The sequence below is a fragment of the Saccopteryx leptura genome, chromosome 8 (assembly GCF_036850995.1).
Source record: "Saccopteryx leptura isolate mSacLep1 chromosome 8, mSacLep1_pri_phased_curated, whole genome shotgun sequence".
Taxonomy (NCBI): Eukaryota; Metazoa; Chordata; class Mammalia; order Chiroptera; family Emballonuridae; genus Saccopteryx; species Saccopteryx leptura.
This window is the reverse complement of record NC_089510.1, coordinates 84,623,105-84,645,213: the sequence shown is the minus strand read 5'-3', so window position 1 is coordinate 84,645,213 and position 22,109 is coordinate 84,623,105. Positions and strand designations below refer to the sequence as shown.

The window sequence follows — 22,109 nt, the reverse complement described above, 5'->3', positions numbered from 1 at the left end:
TCATCGACTACTAGAATTCAAAGGGATTGCTAACATTTTCTAGGATGTAATTTAAAAAAAATTTTTAATAGTCTGGAGAATTTTAATAATTCTTTCAATAGAAATTTTACCTAAGATGCCAAGAAATAGTACCAACAAAACTAGACATCTAAAGCAATAAATACTTAGTTTGATTATGTAGTAAGTTTAATCTGGTTATAATCAATGACAACAAGGAGGCTGTTTTAGTGAATACAAAATTAGACTTTTTGAAGGAAGTTTAAAGTCACAATATACGTTTTGATATATTATTAATCTTTGGTTTTGTTCTGGTTCTAAAGGATAGAGAAAAACTACATTTCCTAAGATAAAATAATTGCAAATGGTACCAATTCCTTTTTTAAAAAAGTTTTGGTCACAGTTACTTTGAAAGAGCATGCTGTGAAGTCCTTCTACTGAATGAGTTCTGCACCCGAGTGGAGACGCTGCCATTTTCCAGCACCTTAAAAGTTGGTATACAATATATGCAGTTTGAGTTTGTTTTTAAACCAGTTTATGAAATGTTAAAATATACATATTCTACTGAGAATTAAGTATGTGTAAATCCCCTGAAAGTATATCAAGGTAGGGTTATGCAGCTGTGAACTGTATTTTTACGGATCTAAGAAAACAGACCCAAAGTAGGTCAGTGAGCTGCCGAAGCCCACATCTCTTCACTAAGCACAGACAGAACTCGTGACTTTACCAAACATTCTGCAGGCAGCTCCTGGATTTGCTGTACCTGGTAAAGTAAATTCACTCAAAAAGTGCCTCCTATATCCCAGGCACAAGGTTAAATGCTAACACCATAATAATACAACAATAGGCATAAAGGTTCAAGTTCTGCCACAATGAAACTTACTACAGTCTAGTGGGGAACACAGATGGAAATTGAAGGACAGAGATGCATGCAAAATCAGTAACATGAGGATGGGTAGCTGGTCTAGTTGGGGGCATCAGTGGGAAACGCCCCAAGAAAGCCAAGTTTGAGACGAATTCTAAAGCCCTTGTGTGGGAGTGACCCACTTGGGAAGAAAGAAAAAGTGTGATGAGATGTGACTGCGGAAGGCGCCATTTTCCTGGTAAAAAGCAGTGGCTGCCAAGGCCCTGCACAGAAGGGGGCGTGGCATGTTCTCTCTGAGATCACTGGTGCCAGGGACAGAAAAAGGAAAATGTTTGCAAGAGATGCAATAACAATATGCACTGAACACTGTGCTTGACATACTGTCCTCAAATGCTTTATAAATAACTATATTTATTTTTCACACTGACTTTATGAGGGAAGTGATGTTATCCACACTGACACACGTGGAAGAGGAAAGCCTAAGCAACATGTTCAGGGTAAGAGAGCATGACATGTCAAAACTGGCATCTACTAAATGGCATTGAATTGTACAGTGTAATAATGGTCAAAATGATAGATCACACGTTATGTGTATGTCACTACCATAAAAGAAATAGTGCTAAGCCCCCCAGAAACTTGCAAAGACCAGCTAAGGGGAATGATTTCCATTGCTCCTCTTGATCATTAGGCTAACCTGCTCTCTCTTACACAGAGGTAGTGGCCCTTAGAGAAGCAGATTACACAAGTCTGACGTGCATCTTTCTCACAGCCATTGCTGCCCTAATGTACAACTCCCAAGGAAACTACGAATTAATAAACAGACTTATGCTCAACACACCCAGAAGCAAATATGTTTTAACCCTAGTAGAAGCTGTCTTTCATGTGGGGAACATCTACAATAAATGGAACGACTTATGTCTTCAACTCCTGTGGGCTGTTATCTGAATCCAAAGGCCATGCTCTGCTGATACCCCAGCTCTCACTGTCATGACAGGGCTGTGCAAACAGTGGGCACACCTGACTGGCTGGGTCTGGAGTTTAACCTTGCTGGCAGTAGCCTGTGTGGCTCAGACAAGTTATTTAGGGTCTTTGTGCTTTTAAGTCCTCATTTGTAAAATGGATGTAATAGCAGTGTTCCCTGGTGGGAGTTGTTTTGAGGATTACATGAGTTAATATGTTGTTTTAAGTAGTAAGTTCAGTGCTTGGCACATAATAAACCCTCAATCAATGCTATCAACTTTATTTTGACCAAGATTGTTGTTGTCGTCATAATTATTAATATTTTGTGCTGTGCTAATAATCACTGCACCAAACTGCCTCCCTTTGAAAGGGAGCAACCAAATGTACTTCAGAGTCACGTGTCCCCCTGACTCTTCCAAACTACTCAAGACGGTAAGATTTTTTTTTCTTTTTGTCCAATTTTAGCAAACATTCACTGAGTTCATTAATCATGGGTAAAGTATTCTACCGGAAGCTACTGTGAGAAGGCCATTTCCTCACTCTTCAGAGATGCGGACGGGTCCCAGTCTTCACCTACAGGCCTCAGTACCTAAGACAGACCTAGAAACTCAGTGAAGAAGGGGGGATCCTCCTAGTGGGCTGGTCCCAGGATGCTACTTTGCGATTCAACTTCTGGCCCCACAAAGGCTTTAGCAGGAGTTTGGGCAAACAAGCCATGACTTATATAGCCTCCTACCCCTTGTAAAAAACCAAACAGAAAGCTCTCCTTATATCTCTTATACATATTGAATATTTGCCTATAACTATTTGTGAAAACCTTACAAGTCCTTGTCATCGCATTTAATTCCTTCATGACCTGGCCCTAATTCCATCTCGTGTCACTCTCTCCTCCCCACATTTTGATCTTTAACTAGGTAGTATACTTCCCAGAGCACACCCATGCTCTCTCAACCCCACGCCTTGGCCCAGGCTGCTTCCTTGGCCAGGAATGCCCTCATCTGATAGTCCTCCCAGGCTTAATTACTACTCCTCACTGTCACATCAAACTCAGTAATTTTGTTTATGAATTTTGTAAGTTTGTTGTAAAACAGATTAGCTTTACTTATAAATATTTAGGATAAAGTTGTGTTATTGTGAGCGCACCTTCAGGCAAAAGAGCACTTCCTTCATCTTTGAATTTGTAGTGCCTGACATAAAGGAGATAGTTAGTAAATGTTTATTGAATAAATTAATGGAAAACCATACTAAATTGAACACTAACCCCCTTCTGTATTACTTGAGGAGCTCAGCGATGGAAAGGGGACGGACAGAAAGGAGATTAGGCTGCTCGGGCTGACTCGCTCTGCCACTACCAGCTACACTGGGCAAGAGCTCCTCGCGTGGTGTTCTCATCTCTACACAGGGATTAAAAATAGAACCCGTTTTCTGTGTTATTGAGGGGATGAAATAAATCAATATAAACAAAATATTTAAGAGTTCTGGCAAATAACCACTCCACCAGTGTTAATTACCATTATTATTATTCTTTTTGGTTGAAATATAAAAAATGTGAAGCAGAGAGGTACTTTACTTAAGGACCACATCAGTGTTAAACACATCCACTATAATGATATATGATGCCATAGTAGTATCCTTCTCCTGTTTTTGCCTACCCAGCATCCTTCTCACCCTTCCTCTGATAGCTCTCAGTTTTTCTGTGAGGAACCATGCTTCCAACTCTCAGTTCCTATGACAGTCTCCAGCGTTAGCCACCGCAACCCAGATGTGGCTGCAGAGAAAGAGTTTGGTTTGGGGATGGTGACATGACCCAAGCTGGGATAACTGATACTCAGACTGGCACTTCTGTTGCAACTAAGGGTAAGGAATTTACTAGAACATGAAGTAGCTGGTGGGAAAGAGACAGAGCCCAGAGATGGAGGCAGATAAAACTCCTAATCACATCATGTGACTTCTAGGCTCCTGTTGAGATTTTTCTTTAAAAATACACAAGCCAGTAAATTCTGGTTTCAGCTTCACTCAGTTTAAGTGGGGCATCGGTACTACAATCCAAAGTTTCCTCAGTAGTGTGATCAGCACTAGTCACTGTAAAGGTGGAAGTCTACGAAATTAAGTCATCATCTCATTAAGTCCTACATAGATTTCAAGATGTCACTGTAAAGAAACTAGTTTACATCACACGTTTTTGTCCAAACAAAGATGAGGATTTATCAAAGAATCATAGTCTCTCCACACTCGCTCGCCAGGAAGCTGTAAACGTAAGACCTTAGTCCAGTGCTCCCCTGAGGTCAGTGTGCAGGGAGCTCCCAGGAAGCCTGAGGGAAGCAGGTTCTGAGGCTCTCCCTCCAAGTCCGGCAGCAGGCCCGGGACCCGTGTTTCTCATGAACACCCACGGGGGGCTGAGCTCAGTGTGCAGGGAGCTCCCAGGAAGCCTGAGGGAAGCAGGTTCTGAGGCTCTCCCTCCAAGTCCGGCAGCAGGCCCGGGACCCGTATTTCTCATGAACACCCACGGGGGGCTGAGAGCTCAGTGATGTTGGCTGTCCACTTTGGAAAGCACTGCCCTAGAAGGACTAATTTTGTTTAGATGTTTAGAAAAATCTAAAATATACAAATCTAGCTAGGAAGGAATCCCCAAAAGTGATGAAATGCAGAAATTTCCATAATTATTTCAGAAAAATAAAAAAATCTTCAAAGACTTAGCCTGAGTTTAAGCACTAATTCAGAAACAAGTATTAGCAACTTTGGAAGTGTCTCAGATTTAAAACTGGAAGGACACAAGTATCACATCCAGTTCTCTTTATGGCTACGTTTTACCCAAAAAAAAGAAAAAAGAAAAAGAAAGAAAGAAAGAAAAGAGAAGTGGTATAGAATAAAAACAATAATTTAAGAATTGATTTCAAGGTTATGGCTTTACCAATTTCATTACAATAAATGATAGTAACTTTGCAGTAAATCATTGTAAACAATTAACAAAGACGATCTTTGAGAATTTATCTGTTTTTAACAGAGCAGCTATAATGAGCACAATTATAATAATTGGTAAAAAACTTTAGCAACATTCCATAATATACAAAAGACAACATGGCAAAATGAAATAGATGGTTTTCAGAGGACACTACCCGTGTTTCCAAAGAAACTCTTGTGTTGACTGTGATGTGTCAGGAGGTGACACAAAACTCATTTGATGCTGTATCAGACACCATGGGAATAAGAAAACTGCTTCCTGATGAGTATCCATGTTTATCTTTGTTAAGGATCAGTCGTTACATAATGGTCAGTGGTGTGCCTAAATCAGGGAAACTATCCAGCCCTTTCAACAGGGGTTCCCCAAGAGAATTTAGCCAAAATATTACAAAGCATCCATTATATTAAATGGATCGACTCTCCTATGCATTGAAAATGGAGCTTTGTACCATCCTTAGGAGAACTGAGAAAATAACCTCTCCAATCATTTTCATGTAGGGCTTAGTTGCTTTGTGAAACCCAGTTAGAAAAGCTGACACTATCTAAACTGAAAAAACCCCGACTCTGGGATAAAGAGCTGTGTAACTGTTTTGATCCCAAGCAAGGTGGTCTGATAAAAGGAAGTGGTTCACCAAGCAGTGAAAATCTCACAAATAGAACCAGAAACTATAAAAGTAATATGCAGGACTCTCAAGTCATACTTTGTACATCAATATCCAACTTTGGGGACACTTGTGCCCTGAGATTGATGTCAGAACTCAACTGTAGTCCCACAAACCACACAATGGGACTCTATAGCACAAATGTCTTGACTTCAACCACAGCCATTAGCCCTTAAACTGCCAAGTGCATTGCACTATGTGGAGATCCTATTCACTCCGAGGGAAATAGAGTTGTAGGACTTCAGCAAAATAACAGAGCAAATTTTAATTTGTCAGAGTGGGAGCTTTGTAAAAGGTTTACACATCTATAATAGACTTCTATGTAGACTGATAGTATCTGATCTTGATTTTCATGTCAAACTCTGCTAACTGACTATACCAGTATCCATTCTCCCTTCATTCATGGCTGGTAGAACCCAGATTTTTGGCTACACACATTGGTAGAATGAAGGACTACATTTCCCAGCTTCCCTGCAGTAGAAAATATTTCACTGGGAAGGGCTCTCTTCTGTGCCCTTCAGGTATTGTCCCCCCGCCCCTTTTTGCCTGCCAAAGAATGGGATCAATGGAAGTCAACAACCATCTTGAACCATGAACGTGACCTTAAGTGTGGAAGCCATGCATCAGAATAACGGAGCAGAGATAAAACCACCCTCCTGCTCTACCACATTGCTGCCCCACATCCGCGGGCTGCTGTTGACTCTAGATTCCTTTCACGTGATAGAACAAGACCTTTCCATCATAAATAAGCCTCTGTATCTTGAATTTTCTGTTTCAAAGAGACAGAACTTAACTTAATTAATACAATCTACATGCAGTTTCTTGTTCGGTGAAGGCCAGGAATATTAAGAAACTAATTGGGATTAAGTATTTGAATTGGTTTACAGCTTCTGAAATTTGAATATTGTACTTAGGGTAAATAAAAGGAAGTACTACTTTAAACATAAAGGAACAGGTTTTTTTACTAGTTAAAAATGTATATAATTTAAAGAGGAATTCAGATAAATAATAAAGAAATCAGTACAATGTGTGGTATAAATAAAAATGAGTAAAATTAGTATCATGTGGACAGCACACTTAGCAAAGGTAACAAACTGGGCCAGAAAAGATATAAATTGAAGTCTGACATGTAGACATACCATGTGCCTTTTTTATTTGTATATTCGTTCTTGACACCTTTGTGTGACCAACTCATTCTATGTCTATTTACATTAAATAATCCACTTCTGGGCCAAATGGAAGACTTTGGTCTTTTAGCTTTTATGTTCAGTAGACAGACATCTTAGAAAAATCCCCAGGACAATAGAAAATTATTAACATGCTTTTGATGTCCAGTGAGCCCTTTCAAGTCTGATTTTTACTCTGTACTCTTGAAAAAGGCATTAACATATTTCAATAGACTCAGCAGAAAGGACTGAAAGCATAGACTGTATTTCAAATAAAATCTAATCCTTAGACTGCTTTTGATCATTCAGGCAGAAATTTTGTTTCGGTACTGTTCTAAATAATAATAAGAATTTGTGGTTATAGTGATTATTTGTTCAATAATATTTTGGGGAGAAAAACAGTTATGTTAAATATCCCACTGGGACTTTAGAGCTAGTCAAACTCTTGTCTAGTCCACCGTTAGGTGGGCCTTTGGGAAAAATGTTAAGACCCATCTCTTCTGTGTAATCTCATTATTATTCTTTTACCTTCAAATCCTTGTTCTGTCTTCATTTGCAAATATCTTTCATTGTGTTGATGTAAATTATCAGCACATATTATTTATTCTTTACAGTAAGGCAGTATGTAGGTATCTAATTTAATTAAAAGAGTGATTTCCCCACAGTCTTCTAGATCAGCTATTGAATCCTCTTTTTTATGCTAAGCACAAATGGGAAGCAGGAAAAGATCTTAGATGTTTAAAAAATTCTATTTCTGACAAATAAGGGTTTTTCTATCACTACTTCTTACAAATATATAGCTATTGAGACAACAAAATAAAGATACATTACCCCTGTGACATCCATAACCTTAATGGCTGCAAGCTGGCCCGTTTTGACATGACGACCCTGTATGAAACAAATTAAAATAAAAAAATAACTTAGTTCTGATGAGCAATATTATCATTCAGTTCCAACTGTGAAGAACAATATTACCTAGATTAATGATCCAGATTGCCAATGGGGAAAACACACACACACACACACACACACACACACACACACACACACCTCAAATGCTTTGAAAATCAATTTCTGTTTAGTATTTATTTTGTAAAACATCTCCATCACTTTGTCTTTTTCACAATGGTTGTCAAGTTAAATAAAAAAGGCAATGTTGAATGATTTGGTTCTACTTGTTCTCCCAAGTGTTAGATCAGGGTTTGTGTGAGAGGTGGATTTATGTGGAAGAGGAGCTGGACCTGACTAGAGAGAAGGTCAGTACTTCCTCTGTCATAAAATACTCACTGTGGGAAGAAACTTCAGTTTCCCTCGATGATAAAAATATAACAGTCTCAATTGGTTGTTTGTGTTTTCGTTTTATAACTGCTATGATGTCACTGATGGTAACAATGGAAAAGACAAATAACCTACTTCTCCAATTTAAAAACCACTTCTAGCTGAAACCACAGTTCTCTGTGGGTCTGACAGATGACTGAATGATGGCCCTCCAGGACGGCAGCTTCAGCTAAAGGAGATCCTGGCGATGGAACAGTTGGCGCTCAGCTCAGTCCAGGCAAAGGCATCCCAGTGCTCCGCACCAGGAATGCTGCCGAGCTGCCAGCCTTTGATGGGGGAAGGCCGCACGGGAGGCCGGCCGGCCTGCGCTGCCACTGGCAGCACTGGGGAACGTCAGACCAAGGCCGCACGGGAGGCCAGCCGGCCTGCGCTGCCATTGGCAGCACTGGGGAACGTCAGACCAAGGCCGCACGGGAGGCCGGCCGGCCTGCGCTGCCATTGGCAGCACTGGGGAACGTCAGACCAAGGCCGCACGGGAGGCCGGCCGGCCTGCGCTGCCATTGGCAGCACTGGGGAACGTCAGACCAAATTAGGACCAGACTGAGGCAGACTCTGCGGGTCTGGACGGGAGAGAGCTGACCTAGAGATCACTGGACACCTGAGGCACAGTCATTGCTAAGACAGCGTTGAGAAAAGCAACTGCATAAAATCACAAATAAACTGCACAGGAAGAGCCCTTCAGGCACTTAATCCCATCCCCTTCCTTTAGTGGGGAGGCTGCATCTCACACCAGTGAGGACTTAAACCCACCCTGGTTCCGCTTCTGCCATCCGGACCCTGAGCAGAGACTCATCACTAAAACGCAAAAATAATTTTTAAACAAACTTTCTTTTTATGTTTTACTTAATTAGAGTTAAGCATCAAAACATTCATCTTTATATCACATAGGATTTGTTAATTTAGATTTTTATTTGAGGCAAGACAACAAAGCAGGATATAATTATTATAGAAGAATTTGAGAGTAAAAATTTAATTATTCCTCATTTTAAGTTACTTCCACTTGTGAGAGAAATGAAAAATATAATCCTAGACTCCACCTCAGTTTGAATCTAAAATACATATTCAGCCAAGGACTAAAAATTAAATTCGGGGGTGGGGGGGAGACTTTAAAGGGAGACAAAGAGTTACATAGTTTTTGCCACAGAAATTAGACCCCAAAAAATTCTGTCAGATTGCAGTTGTGCATCATTTCTTAATAAGTAAGATTTTCTTGTACTGAAATAACCAACAATAACAAAAATAACAGGCTAAATCTAGAAAAACAAAACTAAAATTCCAGTAGGGCCCAAAGCTTTTTATTAGTCATATTCTCAAGAATAAAAGGCCGAACCACAAGGAAAGAAGAAGAAAGCATATCAAGCTGCAGAGAGCGGAGGCCGCGGGGTCACTGGGAGCTGGCGGCACAGACCAGCCGGTCCCGACACGCGGAGCTGCTCTTCCCGCTTCCTCCTTTCTTCTGCCTCACGTCTGAGGTCAAGAACGGTGCTGATTCCTGCTCCAGCCAGAATAACTCAACATCAGGTGAAATAGAAATCACTCAAGGATGTACTACTCTACCTCTTTACCTCCTCCTGAAAATGAATGCAAGAGAAAAACAATGGTTTTGTCTGAAATAGCCACTCAAGCCTCTGCTTTGTTATTGATGTTATTTATTTTCTAAGGAACAGCAAGATGGCTTTAGAGCTTCTAGCCTAAGGCTAGCCTGGAAGAAAAACTACTTTCATTTCTAGGTCACTGAAATGCATGTGTTTCCAGCAGAGCCCAGGAGCAAAAAGGGTGTGGAAAATGCAGACACTCCACCATCATCTCCTTCCCCAGTCCAAGGGCTCACACTCAGGTACTGTTGAACTCTTCGTGCTTGGCTTAGATTAGATCTAGTCTTAATTGAGGAAGATTTCTTCAATTTCCTAATTGCGAGTGATGGCCGACGTTTGTGTTTCCACTGCATTCTACACTAACACCACTGATCATATCCAACATCGTGATTTTCAAATTGTGCACCACAAGAACCATGAAAATAAATTAACTGAAATAGAAAAAAATATCACAATGTAGAACATGTAGCAGTGAAGTTGCTGTTTTATGAACCAAGTGTTACAGTTACACCTAGCCATCTATCCATCCACCCATCCATCTGTAATTGATGCTGTAATATACCACCCAGAATTAGTACTGGAGTACCCTAGAGCTGACAGCCAAGGTCCTTTCCACTATAGCAAGTGACCTTAAGCCAAAAGAGTACTGTCCAAGGTCATGCTCCCTCCTACAGATAAAAGAATCCAAAGACAGAAATATAAAGGCCCAACTCTTTTGTCTTCAAGTGGGACAATTCTGAAAGGCCATCTCAGCTCTTGACCATTCCAGTGGATGGCTGAGGTCTCTGCATTGCAGTTAAACTCTTTCCTCTGCACAGTTCTACTTTCTTCACAGGTGTAGATCCTAAGAACATGCCACAGTAAAATTCCTAACATACAAATTTCCAAATCAGGATAGATTTGCAGGAGAACCCTACCTTAGACAGCTAGCTCGTTCTAGGAATGTTCCAAAAAGAAACAGGCTCTCAGAGTAGCTGTCAATGGGACCCTTATCACTGGTGGCAGGTCGCTTACAGATTGCCACCTGGCATATGGTAGCAGTGTCATTGTCAACTGTTCACTAGTGGGAACAGGAGTAAGACACCCGTGCCAGGGAACACACTAGTGAATCCAATATTTCAGACTTTTAAGAGGTCCAGAGGAAATGTAGTTTTTGAAAAATGGAATCAGTTGGCTTTTGCTGAGAGTCACTGATGTACCAGAGAAAGACAATGAAAACTAAGGGTGGTTAATGATCAACTGAAGGCAACATGTAAAAATCATAAGGGAAGTGAGGTAAAATCCTGAGATCTGTGAACTGTATTTGAACAAGATGGGAACCACTTCTGTAGCCTCAGAGTGGTTCAGGGGGGTAGGGCTTTTACATTTTTAAGTGCTTAAAACTGGGATGTCTCCATCCCAAATTTCAGCATCTCTTTCCTTCCCAATCAGGCTGGAGTTTGGGATTAAACCTTTTCTTCTATGCTAATAATTAATTCCTGGGTCTGGTGCTCAGTTTTTCTAATCTCTGACTGCAGAGATTGTTTTTTGTTGTTGTTCAATAAACAAAAGGAGCAGTCAAGCCTGAAAAGGTCGTGTTGAGCTCAGACTTCCCTGGAATGAGGGTCTGGGACATCTCACCGAGTCTGCCACAGAGCAGCAAAGGTGCTAAGCAAGATGGGGAGTAAAACGGGTGGCAGGGGAGGGAGATGATGAAGCATCAGTTGCAACCATTAGACATTACGGAACAGTAAGGGCTTATAACTTCGCCTAGGAAAAGAGATCAGCTAGAATCCTAGAGGAGCTGTTTCCAGAATTTACTATGCCAAGCCAGTGCACCCAGCTGACACAGAGACAATTGTGTACATCGCGCTGTGCCTCCGTGACCCCTCCTTCAGGAGGAAGGGTCTCTCAGTCTCTCCAGGAATTGACCTGGGCCAAACACAGCAGCTGGGCACAGAGGCGCGCTCTCTGCCTAAAGTAATGCCCTTTACCTGGAGGCGGCAAGCATTCAATGACTAGCTGATGTAGGAATATAAAAGCCTACATCCCTTATATCAAAGTGGAGTAACGTTGAAGGGCCACACCCGCTCCAAAGCTCTTTTTCCAGGTTTCCCTGGGGCTTTCTAGCTGCATTCAACTCCTTCCAATGTCCAAATCTGTCTTCACTCTCACGGGTATTGATACTGAGACTCCTACAAGAAAATCTCTGTCCTCGGAAATATATTTATCTACCTACTTATCTATTAGTATGATATTTTTATTTTTTAATTTTTTATTTTTTAAGACTTTATTCATTTTTGACAGGAGCAAGAGAGAGAGAGAGAGAAGGGAGGGGGAGGAGCAGGAAGCATCAACTCCCATATGTGCCTTGACCAGGCAAGCCCAGGGTTTCGAACTGGCCACCTCAGGGTTCCAGGTTGATGCTTTATCCACTGAGCCACCACAGGTCAGGGTAGTAAGGTATTCTTGATATTAATGTGAAATAATACATTTCCTACTGGATCTGGAATAAAAGTTTTAAGAAAAGCTCTGACCTAAAACATGAATAGAATAAACTAGGTCAAGCATTGGGAAGTATACCCCAGATAAAAAGAACAGCACATTCAAAGGTCCTGTTGTATAGTTATTAAAGCATTTGAATAACTGAAAGCAGGCCGGTATGTCTAGAGTAGAGAGAGTAAGTGTCTAGCAAGTCCATTCAGGACTTTGCAGGAAACTTTAAAGAGGTCTGTCGTTAGTCTCAGACCAATGGGCAGCCACTGCAAAGTCTGAAGCAGGGGTGTGGAGTCCTCAAGTGTGCATTTTGAAAAGATCACCCTATTGGCAAGGCAGAAAATAGAGAAAATCTGGAATGATGATTGAAAAACAGCAATTATAATGCTACTCAGTAATTATTTTCAGAGATGATGGCAACTTGGACTAGGAGGGAAGTTATAAAGAAGGTGAGTAGCAGATAGAGTCGAAAAGATATTCAGGAGGTCAAATCAACAAGATTTGGGAATGAATCATAATGAGTCCTATATATATTTACCCCACACTTCCCATAATGCTTGACACAGCAGGGATTCAATAAATATGCTTGCTAGATAACAGAGTGAATGAAGTAGTGAGATTTGATGGTTGCATTCAGGATCTTGGTCCACACCATCCATATGTCCACATCAGTTTCTCCCATCTCCCACCCACACCCACATTTCTACCCAGCCACAAATGTACAGCAGCACTTGGGGTGAGGTGGTAAGCATGAATTACAATCATTTTACCCAAAATAAGTTGGAAGAGGGATTTAGTGGATGAAGTTCCTTTAAACTCTACAGAGTCTATAGATCAGAGAAACTTACCTCTCCATAGATCAGAGAAACTAGAAATTGGTTTTAGCTTTCTCTCTAAACTATAACGATGCAAGTGAAGGTGAACTCTGGCATCTACTCATAGTTAAGATTAGGGCACAGTTAAGATACGTCTTTGGACATCTTCAGGAATGCTACTCATTGATACAACTTGTCTTGAGGCAAAGAAGTAGACCAGACAACTTTACAAAAAAACTCAAAAAATCCTTATAATCAATGAGCATGGATATTCACAGAATATACTTGGCACAGTGCCTGTCTATTCCTAGGGTTTTCCCAGGTTAAATGAGAACCCATTTTTCCTTGGCCTGCATGTGTCATTCATCAGTAGCTTTAAAAAACCCTCCTCTCTATGTAGACAGAGCTGTGACCCAGCCATTGCTGCTCCCAAACTGTGGCAAAGACTTAGCAAGAAACCAGTACGGGGCATTTCCCAAGTAACAGGTCTCCGGCTCTCCATCACGACACCACTCCCTGTCAATTCCTCCACTTGGCACCTCTGAGAGCAGAAAATGGATTGTTTTCAAGATCGTCCAGTGCTGACTGGCCCAATGAGAACCAAAGACGCTCACAGAAGCAGGGTGGGGAAGGCAAGACTGTGCCTCATTTTTCTTTGTTAGAAACTAAGATTCTTCCATCTTCATGGCTGCCAGTTTGTCTCTAGTCTATAAATCAAAATGGATGATTACCAGGCAGAAAAATCAAATAGTCACAAGTTTTAGCAGACAATAGTTAATGTATGCAGATTCCATGGCAGGGAGCCTGATTGCTGTACCCAGGAAAGGCACACGCAGATGAAGTGACAGCAGTGACAGGCAGACAGGCTGTGGGGTGACAAGAACCTCAGGAAAGTAACAGAACCAGTTTCTTGGCCATGGCCTGAAGCCAGGAACACATTTCCCAGTAACCTTCCCTCTCAACCCCCCAAAATGAGTACAAAACTGAGCATCTTACTACTGCTTGTTTTATTTATGCCACAGGACAACCACAATCATTCGTGGGGTTTTGTACATTAAATTCTGGAAGGACTAAACCCCTTAGATGTTAGGGCTCAGAGGACGGAGGTCGCACAGTACATCAGCCAACTCCTCAGCCCCCCCCCAGCATCCCACCTCCCCCCCCCCCCGGCACTGCAGCCCTCTTTGTCCCGAGTCAGGGTGGCACCTGGGGACTTAGATGGCATTTAAAACCCCTGCTCCTCAACACCAGTCCAGGATGAAATTTATACCAAACTTCAGTAAAAGGAGAAAAGTTCACTATATATGGTGAATTTTTTCAGAAGCCAAAAGTATTCAATTTAGGTAGGCTTAGCTGTTTTTTGTTTGTTTGTTTGTTTGTCTTTGGCATTAAAACGTCCATTAATTAAACGTTCTTTATTTCTAAAAAGTAAAACAACTTTATCTTGCTTCCCAATGGTTATTTTGTTTTTTACTGGAGAGGCAGAGTGAGATTTCAGTACTGCAGGCACAAGTGTTTGAGAACACATGGGTAGAGAAGTCAATAATCCCCTTAAAATACAATGCTGTTCTGGATGCATTCCATAGGGTTAAATGTAAGAACGTATGCTCTTATAATTTTTAATAGCCTATATCAGTGATTTTCATCCAGTGTGTCACTGCCCACTGGTGTGCCACAAGAATTTTTAGAACATGCAATACCTGAATATTTAGTCAGAGGTACTGACCTCTTTTCCCTGAGATTGTCAAATAAAAAAAAATTACAATAGACAACACAACAATAGTTGTCCAATGTGAATGAATCAAAATCAAACCTATTTTATTTGTCAGATTGGCAAAAGATATATATTTTTGGTTTGTTGTAGAATTTTAGTAATCAGTTTATATATGCCATTGTAACCAGAAATAAATATGCTATATTACTGATTTATATATTTACCTTCATCTGACTAGCCATAAAATAGAGCTAAATAAGAATGTACAACAAAGCTTATAAAAGAATTTCTATAAAATGTTAAATCCAGTTTATTGCTCTTATGATTCAATACCACCAGTTTCGTGATCAGTTATGTATTCTGTAACAAACCAAAAGTATATAATCAATCCTGTGCTTTCATCTCCGGCTCAGGTCTCATCACAGTGAAAAGACGTGTTCCCCTCTGGCTGACGCACATCAGGGGTGAATATCCAAGCAAGAAGAATAAGCATAAATGGGATCGACATGCACCTTGGCCTTGCTTCTCCTTGCTCCCACCACACTGAGGCACACAGTTCTCATTCTCGCTCAAGGCCAAGGCCTGACTGTGAGAATATGTGGAAACTTGCTACAAAGAACAAAACCACTAGGGTTTATTGTAAGTTACTGGCTAGCTCCAGTTATGCCAGCTCCGAAAGATGTGCTGACTTCACACAGTTATCTGAGCACACTGAGCTGGCGGGCACTTGGGCTCCTGTGCCCCTCGCCCCTGGGGCTGCGGGAGGGAAGCAAAGAACTCTTGACCCCCTCCCCTTTTGGTTCTTTTGTTGTATTTTTGATTATTCCTTCTCCTTCTCCCTCCTATCAAAACCTGTGCCTGCACCCAAAGAGAAAGACAAGTTTTGAGGACAGGAGTTCTCCCATCTTTTGAGGTGGCCAGCACTTGCATAAACCTCTTTCCTTCTCATTAGCACAGATTAAAAAGACTGTGTCGTGTAATTGGTTTTCACTGTAACAGGCAGCTGGACCTATGGGTCATACTTCTGATTTCACATGAGATGAAAAAGGCTGAACATCTCTGGCCTGCATGAACTGTACCAGCTCTAAGTTCTCTCTTCCTGAGTTTCTTTAGTTTCTGGTGACTTAGGACTGTTAGTCCACCAGGCACACGGCTTCTGAACACTAGAACCAAAAGCTCCTCAGAGCCAGGGAGTGTGTTTTATGTCTGTGTAGTCCTCTGACATTGTCTAGAACAGCATCTTGCAAAGAGTAGGTACTAAATCACACTGGGAAACATAAAGCTTCTAGGCCTAGTGGACCTCGTAAGTTGCCTCTGCCACAGTGAACAGAAAGACTCGGCAATCCATCCTGGGCTTAACCTGGGAGAAGCCTGATAGCATTTGGGGAAATACCTGCTTAAAAATGGCAGAGGTATTTCTCTTAGAAGAAAAGAGCTATAGGAACGGCTCCTAGTTTCATAACTATAGGAAGAAGCCCACGGTCTGGTTGTTTTCCTGAAGGAGGCTTTGGTTCTTGTTTGTTCCCAGTGTTACCGGACACGGGTGCATGGGAAGGAGCCCCAGACACTGGGCAGACATTACTATTCTGCATTTCAGAACTTCACAGTGTACCTGAGCACGAGTGCAGGGAGAGAAAGATACGCACGGGCCACGCAAGGCCCCGGCGCTGTCCTGCTACAGGTCCTCCATCTCTGCCTCCCCTCTTTCTGAGAGATATCAACCCAAGGCAGGACAAAGCAGCTATTATTGGGGAAGGGCAGCACATTTTTCTAGCCTTTGGATCAATAGCTCCCTCTCTAAGGCCTATTTTATGAGGCAACTGTGAATTCCCCTCAGGACTTCTAGCAGACCCTGTGCTTACTCCATCCAACCTCCCAGCTGCAGATTAAAAAGACATATTAGGTCTTCTCTCCCGGGCTTGCATGGGTTTGTCAGTTTCAGGCTGGCCCTGGCCCCTGCTCTGCAGATTTACAACCACACTGTTGGGAGTGGGCAGGGCTGGCTTTGCACCAGGCAGCACCATGGGCACGGGGGTGGGGTGGGGGTGCACACAGAAATAAACCATAATAATGAAAGGAAGCCAGTCCGCCCACAGTGCAGTACGGGTCACTTAATAACTGAAAGTCTGTGGCAGCAACAAAAGCAGGTCTCGAAGCTCTGAGCCGTGTGTGAAAAGAAAGGACCACATGGGTGTCGTGAGAAAAACAAAGGGAAAGGACCATAGTGTTCCCAGCTATCATTTTTGGGGTGGTAGGAACACAAATAGGAGCCCATCTGACTCTTAACTGGGGCTGTTGATGAATAAAACCCTTTCCCACAGTGTCCTCAAACCTCCAGAAGTTTTCATTAAAACAAAAGAAAATGTCAGCAGGAGAAGCTCCAGAATATAATTAGGGCCCACTAAATCTAAAGCAATAAGGAGGGGAAAAGGACTAGTAATGAAAGGGAAGCTTTCATGTTCTTACTGAATCCCTGCTCTGTTACTGACACAAAAATCAATTTCAATAGGCTTTCGTGGTATCTGAGCAGGAGCAGAGGCGACAGATGAAATTTAGTGAGCAGTTTACTGGAGTCATAATGATTCCCATGAAAAAGGGCTACAAGGAGCACTCCAACTAAATGCTTCCTCTGTAAGAACTCTGTGAGAATGTGTGTGTGTGTGTAGATTATAGAGCAGTAGATATAGATGTATATGTAGCAATAGATATGCGTATATAGAGATATAGATGTAGATACAGATATAGATTTGGGGGGGTGAAATCTTAAACCATTATATATTTTTATCCCTTAAAAATGCAATTAAACTCAACCTCACATCCCTAAAAGGATAATTTTGGCCCAGCCCCCAGAAGACATTTGGGGATATTTGGAGAAGTTTGTTGAATGTCACAACTGCTGCTACTGATGTCTAGTGGGTAGAGGCCAGAGACACTACCAAACCATCTAAAATGCACAGGACATTCCCCTCCCCCAACAGTTACTGGACCAAAATATCAATGGGGGCAAGACTGACAAACCCTATTTTAAAAAAATTTGACATTTTGGATTCTATCAAATGTCATATCCCTCACAGGCACTGAGGTTACACAGATCAAAAGATAAGTTCTTGTCATTCGGGACTTCCCCTGAGGGGTGTGAGGGAGATGGAGAAGACTCCATTCTTCCTTGCGTAGCACCATTTTTCAAATCCCAACACCCACGGCCTTTTAGAGCACAGGTAGAACCAACAGCCATGACACCATTTTCCACCTGGCTTTTGTATGTGTAAAGGCCAATTCCAAAATCTTCACTATTTCTTAATTAAGCACCACTCTTTAAATTAACAGAAAATAATGATGAGGTAGTATTGGGGTTAGTTTTTGGTTTATGATATCTGACCTAAGCTATTATCATTGCTAATTACATTAATTTTTGAAAAGAGATCTTTTTTTCATTTCTCAGCCATTTTTAGGTCTTCTCCACAAAACTTCATTGTGTATGTGTATGTGTGTTCTTTCCCACTTCTCAATGTTTAGTTTTAGTTTTTAACTACTGGCAGCTCGATTCAGAAATACATTATTTTGTTTAATTAAAATATAAATCATGATAAAAACTTTACACTTAAAATATAAAAGTCAATTATATAATAAAAGTGTTTCCCTTTATCCGATGTAAGTTCTTCAAATGAAGGGATATAGAAATCTTGCTATTGCTATATGTGATTTGTTTCCAAGAATTAAGGAAAACAAAATGTAGTTATTTTTTGAAAAAATATGATGAGCAACATTATATTAGTGTGAACCATTCAATGCCTTTTCAGTCCTTGAGGATTTAAAAACCCAAGTTTCTTGAAGGTGGTCAGAAATAGCATCCAAATATGGCTCCTCCTAGTGTCTGAGACGAAGGATGATGGCACAGTAAGAGTTCCATTAGCAGTTGCAGGAGACCCAGGTCCCCACAAAGGCTGAGACTCTCCCCTCAATAGCGCCCCTCTGTGTCAGCAGACGGCATCAGCAACTGTGCTTTCCCAGTGAAGGCCAGCAAACCCCTCTTTGGGTAGGAGGGCGAGAGGACAAAAGGGACATTGGAAAACTGAAAACCATTTTATAAGTGCAGGACAGCTCTCACATGTTCACCATCTTTTAAAGTGGTGACCATAATGGAATACAGCAATTTGTTAGCAACATATCCAACCCTGGGCAGCTGGCGGTTGGGAGTAAATACTCCTGTGCCTCTTAGAAACCTGTAACCTCCGCCCCACCCCCAACAATAATGCTGAGAACACTTCTGTCTGAAATCTTGGGGGAGGGGAAGTGGGAGAAATATGATGACACCATGAGAAAAAAATAAGAGCTCTTTTAAGTAAGTATGACATACTGGAGCTCTGGACAGGACAGACTGGTGGGTAGCTGTCTAGTTAGCAAAGGCACTGACTGGCATCTAAATTTAGCTGCATGCCTACTGTGACCTGCCAGGTAGCTTTCTCTCAAGGAGGGTGAGGTTTCCCTGATTCCAGTGAAATTCTTCACTCCCACCACATTTTCCTGCCTCCAGCTTGGAGGCACTGTGGGAAGGTCAAGGAGAGCACCTTGCTGACTTCTGACAATCTTCTCAAGCAGGGATTTGTCCTTGTCTAGGACAGACTCATCCATCTCAGCTGAGCTTCCAGGCCGTCACAGGGAGTGTGGAAGTTCAGAAAAGGCGTTGGGGGAGATGGGAGATGCCATTGTGTGGCGCCCTGTGTCTACAGTTACTTTTGATCTATCGATACAGTATCCTTATCTGTAACACAGGTGTAAAATAATAAGGATTAAATCTCTATGTCTATATGGATATCTATATCTAGAGATCTATATCTATGTGTGTGTGTATGTGTGTGTATATATATATATGTGTGTGTGTGTGTGTGTGTATGTGTGTTGATATATATATATATCTCCTTGGTACAGTGGCAGGGTTGATGATGATGACATTGATCTTGTGTTACTATGAGCTTCTATTCCAGCCCCATCTCCTGCTAGCCACTCCGCACCACTCCCCACACTCCAGCTCTCTCTTTTTCCTCCAACATGCGCTTCTACTTATCTTTCTTCTGCTCTGCTTGCTCCCTTGCTTCTTTTACATCTTGACTCAAAATTCACTTTCTCCAGGAATCTTTTCCTGGCCCTCCTTATCTAAAATTTCAACCCCACCCTAACTCTCGCTATCCTCCTTCCCTGACTATATCATCATTACAGATTGATTGATTTATCGTGTGCACGAGATGTCTCTTGCTCCAGAATAGAGCTGTCCTGCGGGCGGGCAGGCACTCCCGTTTGTCCTGTTCAGTCCTCTATCTGTAGGAGCAGAGCAGTGCCTGTACTCAGTCAGTATGTGCTGTGAGAATGAGCTCCCACCCACTGTGCGGAAACACTTAAGGTTCCTCTGTCTCTTCTGTAAAAATCACAGCATCTCTTATTTGAAAGCATAACAATTCTGATAGAACAAATACTGTCATCCAATGAGAAAATTGGGGCTCAGAGAAGCAAATATTTTTGCAGGTCATATTTTCCTTTCAGATTGGCCTTGTATATAAGTGAACCAAGCAAGAATGCATAATCTATTTTTTTAATCCTATTTAAAACTCTCTCTAAATCTTAAAAGGTAAATAACAGAGCTATAAATTTAAGTGCCTGGCAATCAGAGTATATTTTAGCTAGGAAGATTTATTTGTGTAATTATTTATAACTGTTTTTAGGCCATTATTTTAATTATTTTTTTACACCTGATATTCAATATTATTTTATATTAGTTTCAGGTGTACAGCATAGTGATTAGAAACTATGTTTTATTTAGTTATTAGCCACATGGACTGACAAGTTATATAATTCAGAGTACCAAATGGCTGCTGCTAACAACAGCCAACAGATCAACCTTACAGGTAGCAGTTAAGGATGAGGCGGTGCTTTCTGAACCAAAGAGGACATCTGATAACCTAACCTTTCAGACCTCAATCAGCTAACGGCACCCATAGAAACCAATGAAGAACCGCCTTTCCTTCATCTTCTTAATTTTCAGCTGTGGAATCATATTGGCCTATGGCCACAGACTCAATATCAATCTAATTTAAACCTAGTGCCAGGACCTGATTTGTATTAGGTTGGGCCCTAGGTACTTGCCTACTATCCAGACTATCAGTATCAATCTGCATGTTTTTGGCATTTAGCTCAGCAATTTGCCTTTGCAAAATTAATGATTTCATTGGTGGTTTCTGTCTTCATAAGGGATGCTAAGAAAATCAAAATGGTGCTCATTTAAGCAAATAACTAAAATGAGTGTTTTTAATTTTTAAATATACTATATGAGATCTCAGGAGCTCCTAACCAGAAAACCTGTCTTAGATTTAATTAACCATTAAGTGATTGTAATTTAATGCCAGTAACAGAATGCCTTAATTTATTAATCATTGATGGATATTCAATAGTTTATATATATATATGATTATTAACAAATACATAAGAAGTATATATATTATGCTTTTAAAGCTTGGTTTATACTTTTAAAAATATTATATTTCTGATTTTAGATTTTTAATTCTTTTTAAATCCTTTTGCAAAAAATACATTTTAGAAAACAAATTTTGAAGCCATAAGAAATCTTTGGAAGATAGTAAATACAGTAAAAAATATATATATATTTTATTCAGAATTTGACCTGTTTCATTTATTCAGTAAGGCCTTACGCAAATCTCTTTAACTTGTCATATATTTTATAAATAAGAGAACTAGAAATACTTGTTATACCTGTTGACCCTTATAGGACAGGTAGAATGAGTTCTTACGACTCACCTTATTGAGTAAACATTTCAATGGTGCTGTTCATGGTAACTTCCAAGAGAGTTGTCAAACTATGACAGTTTCTGTTCAGAGGCTCATAGTATATCATAATTACAATCAGTATGATATTTCACTATTAAGCAAAATGACAGTTAATGAAAGCTTTCTGAAAAGGCTTTGTTACTATTAATTAAAATGGATTTCAGTGCAAGTTAGAATATGGGCAAGTTTTTACAAAGAAAGGTCTTATAAAGATAGTCTACTAACTTCACATAAAATGAGAATAATTATAATAAGTTATGAAGTCCTTCTTACCCTAGTCACAAGCCACAGATTTATAGAAGTCCAGCAAACACCATTCCTAGTCTTTTCTATATAAATGACGTTTCCTGGAGTTGGACAACATGGCAGCAGTGTTGATTAAAACTTAAATTCATAGACTATTTACTAAGCACCTATTATATGTGAAGCATTTTGTCCATCTCTGAGGAGTCTGAATTATACTAATCATAATTATTAAAATCATTAATAGTTATTTCACTAGTTTAATTTCATTTTAATAGATTTTACTCTTTAAAACAATACATAAAAATGTAAGTTATTTTCCCATTTGTTCCATTTTCTGACATCAAGTCATGGCATCTTATTTTGGGGAAGAGTTAGAAAGTACTAAAAAGAAAATCTTTAATGTTTGTTGTTCTTATGAAACACAATAATTACTTAAAGAAAAGTAGCAAGAAAATAATCTACCTTATTTCATTGAGAG

The 22,109-nt window shown here is 40.6% G+C and overlaps 1 protein-coding gene across 7 annotated transcripts in view; it reads right to left on the bottom strand.

The window, feature by feature from the left end:
- Nucleotides 1-22,109, bottom strand: part of TNIK (TRAF2 and NCK interacting kinase) — a 400,443-nt gene that overhangs the window by 178,418 nt on the left and 199,916 nt on the right. For all 7 annotated transcript variants that reach the window (XM_066347641.1, XM_066347637.1, XM_066347638.1 and 4 more), the window contains exon 3: nt 7,443-7,499. In XM_066347641.1, the coding sequence (XP_066203738.1) occupies nt 7,443-7,499 (57 nt within the window). The remainder of the gene's footprint in view (nt 1-7,442; nt 7,500-22,109) is intronic.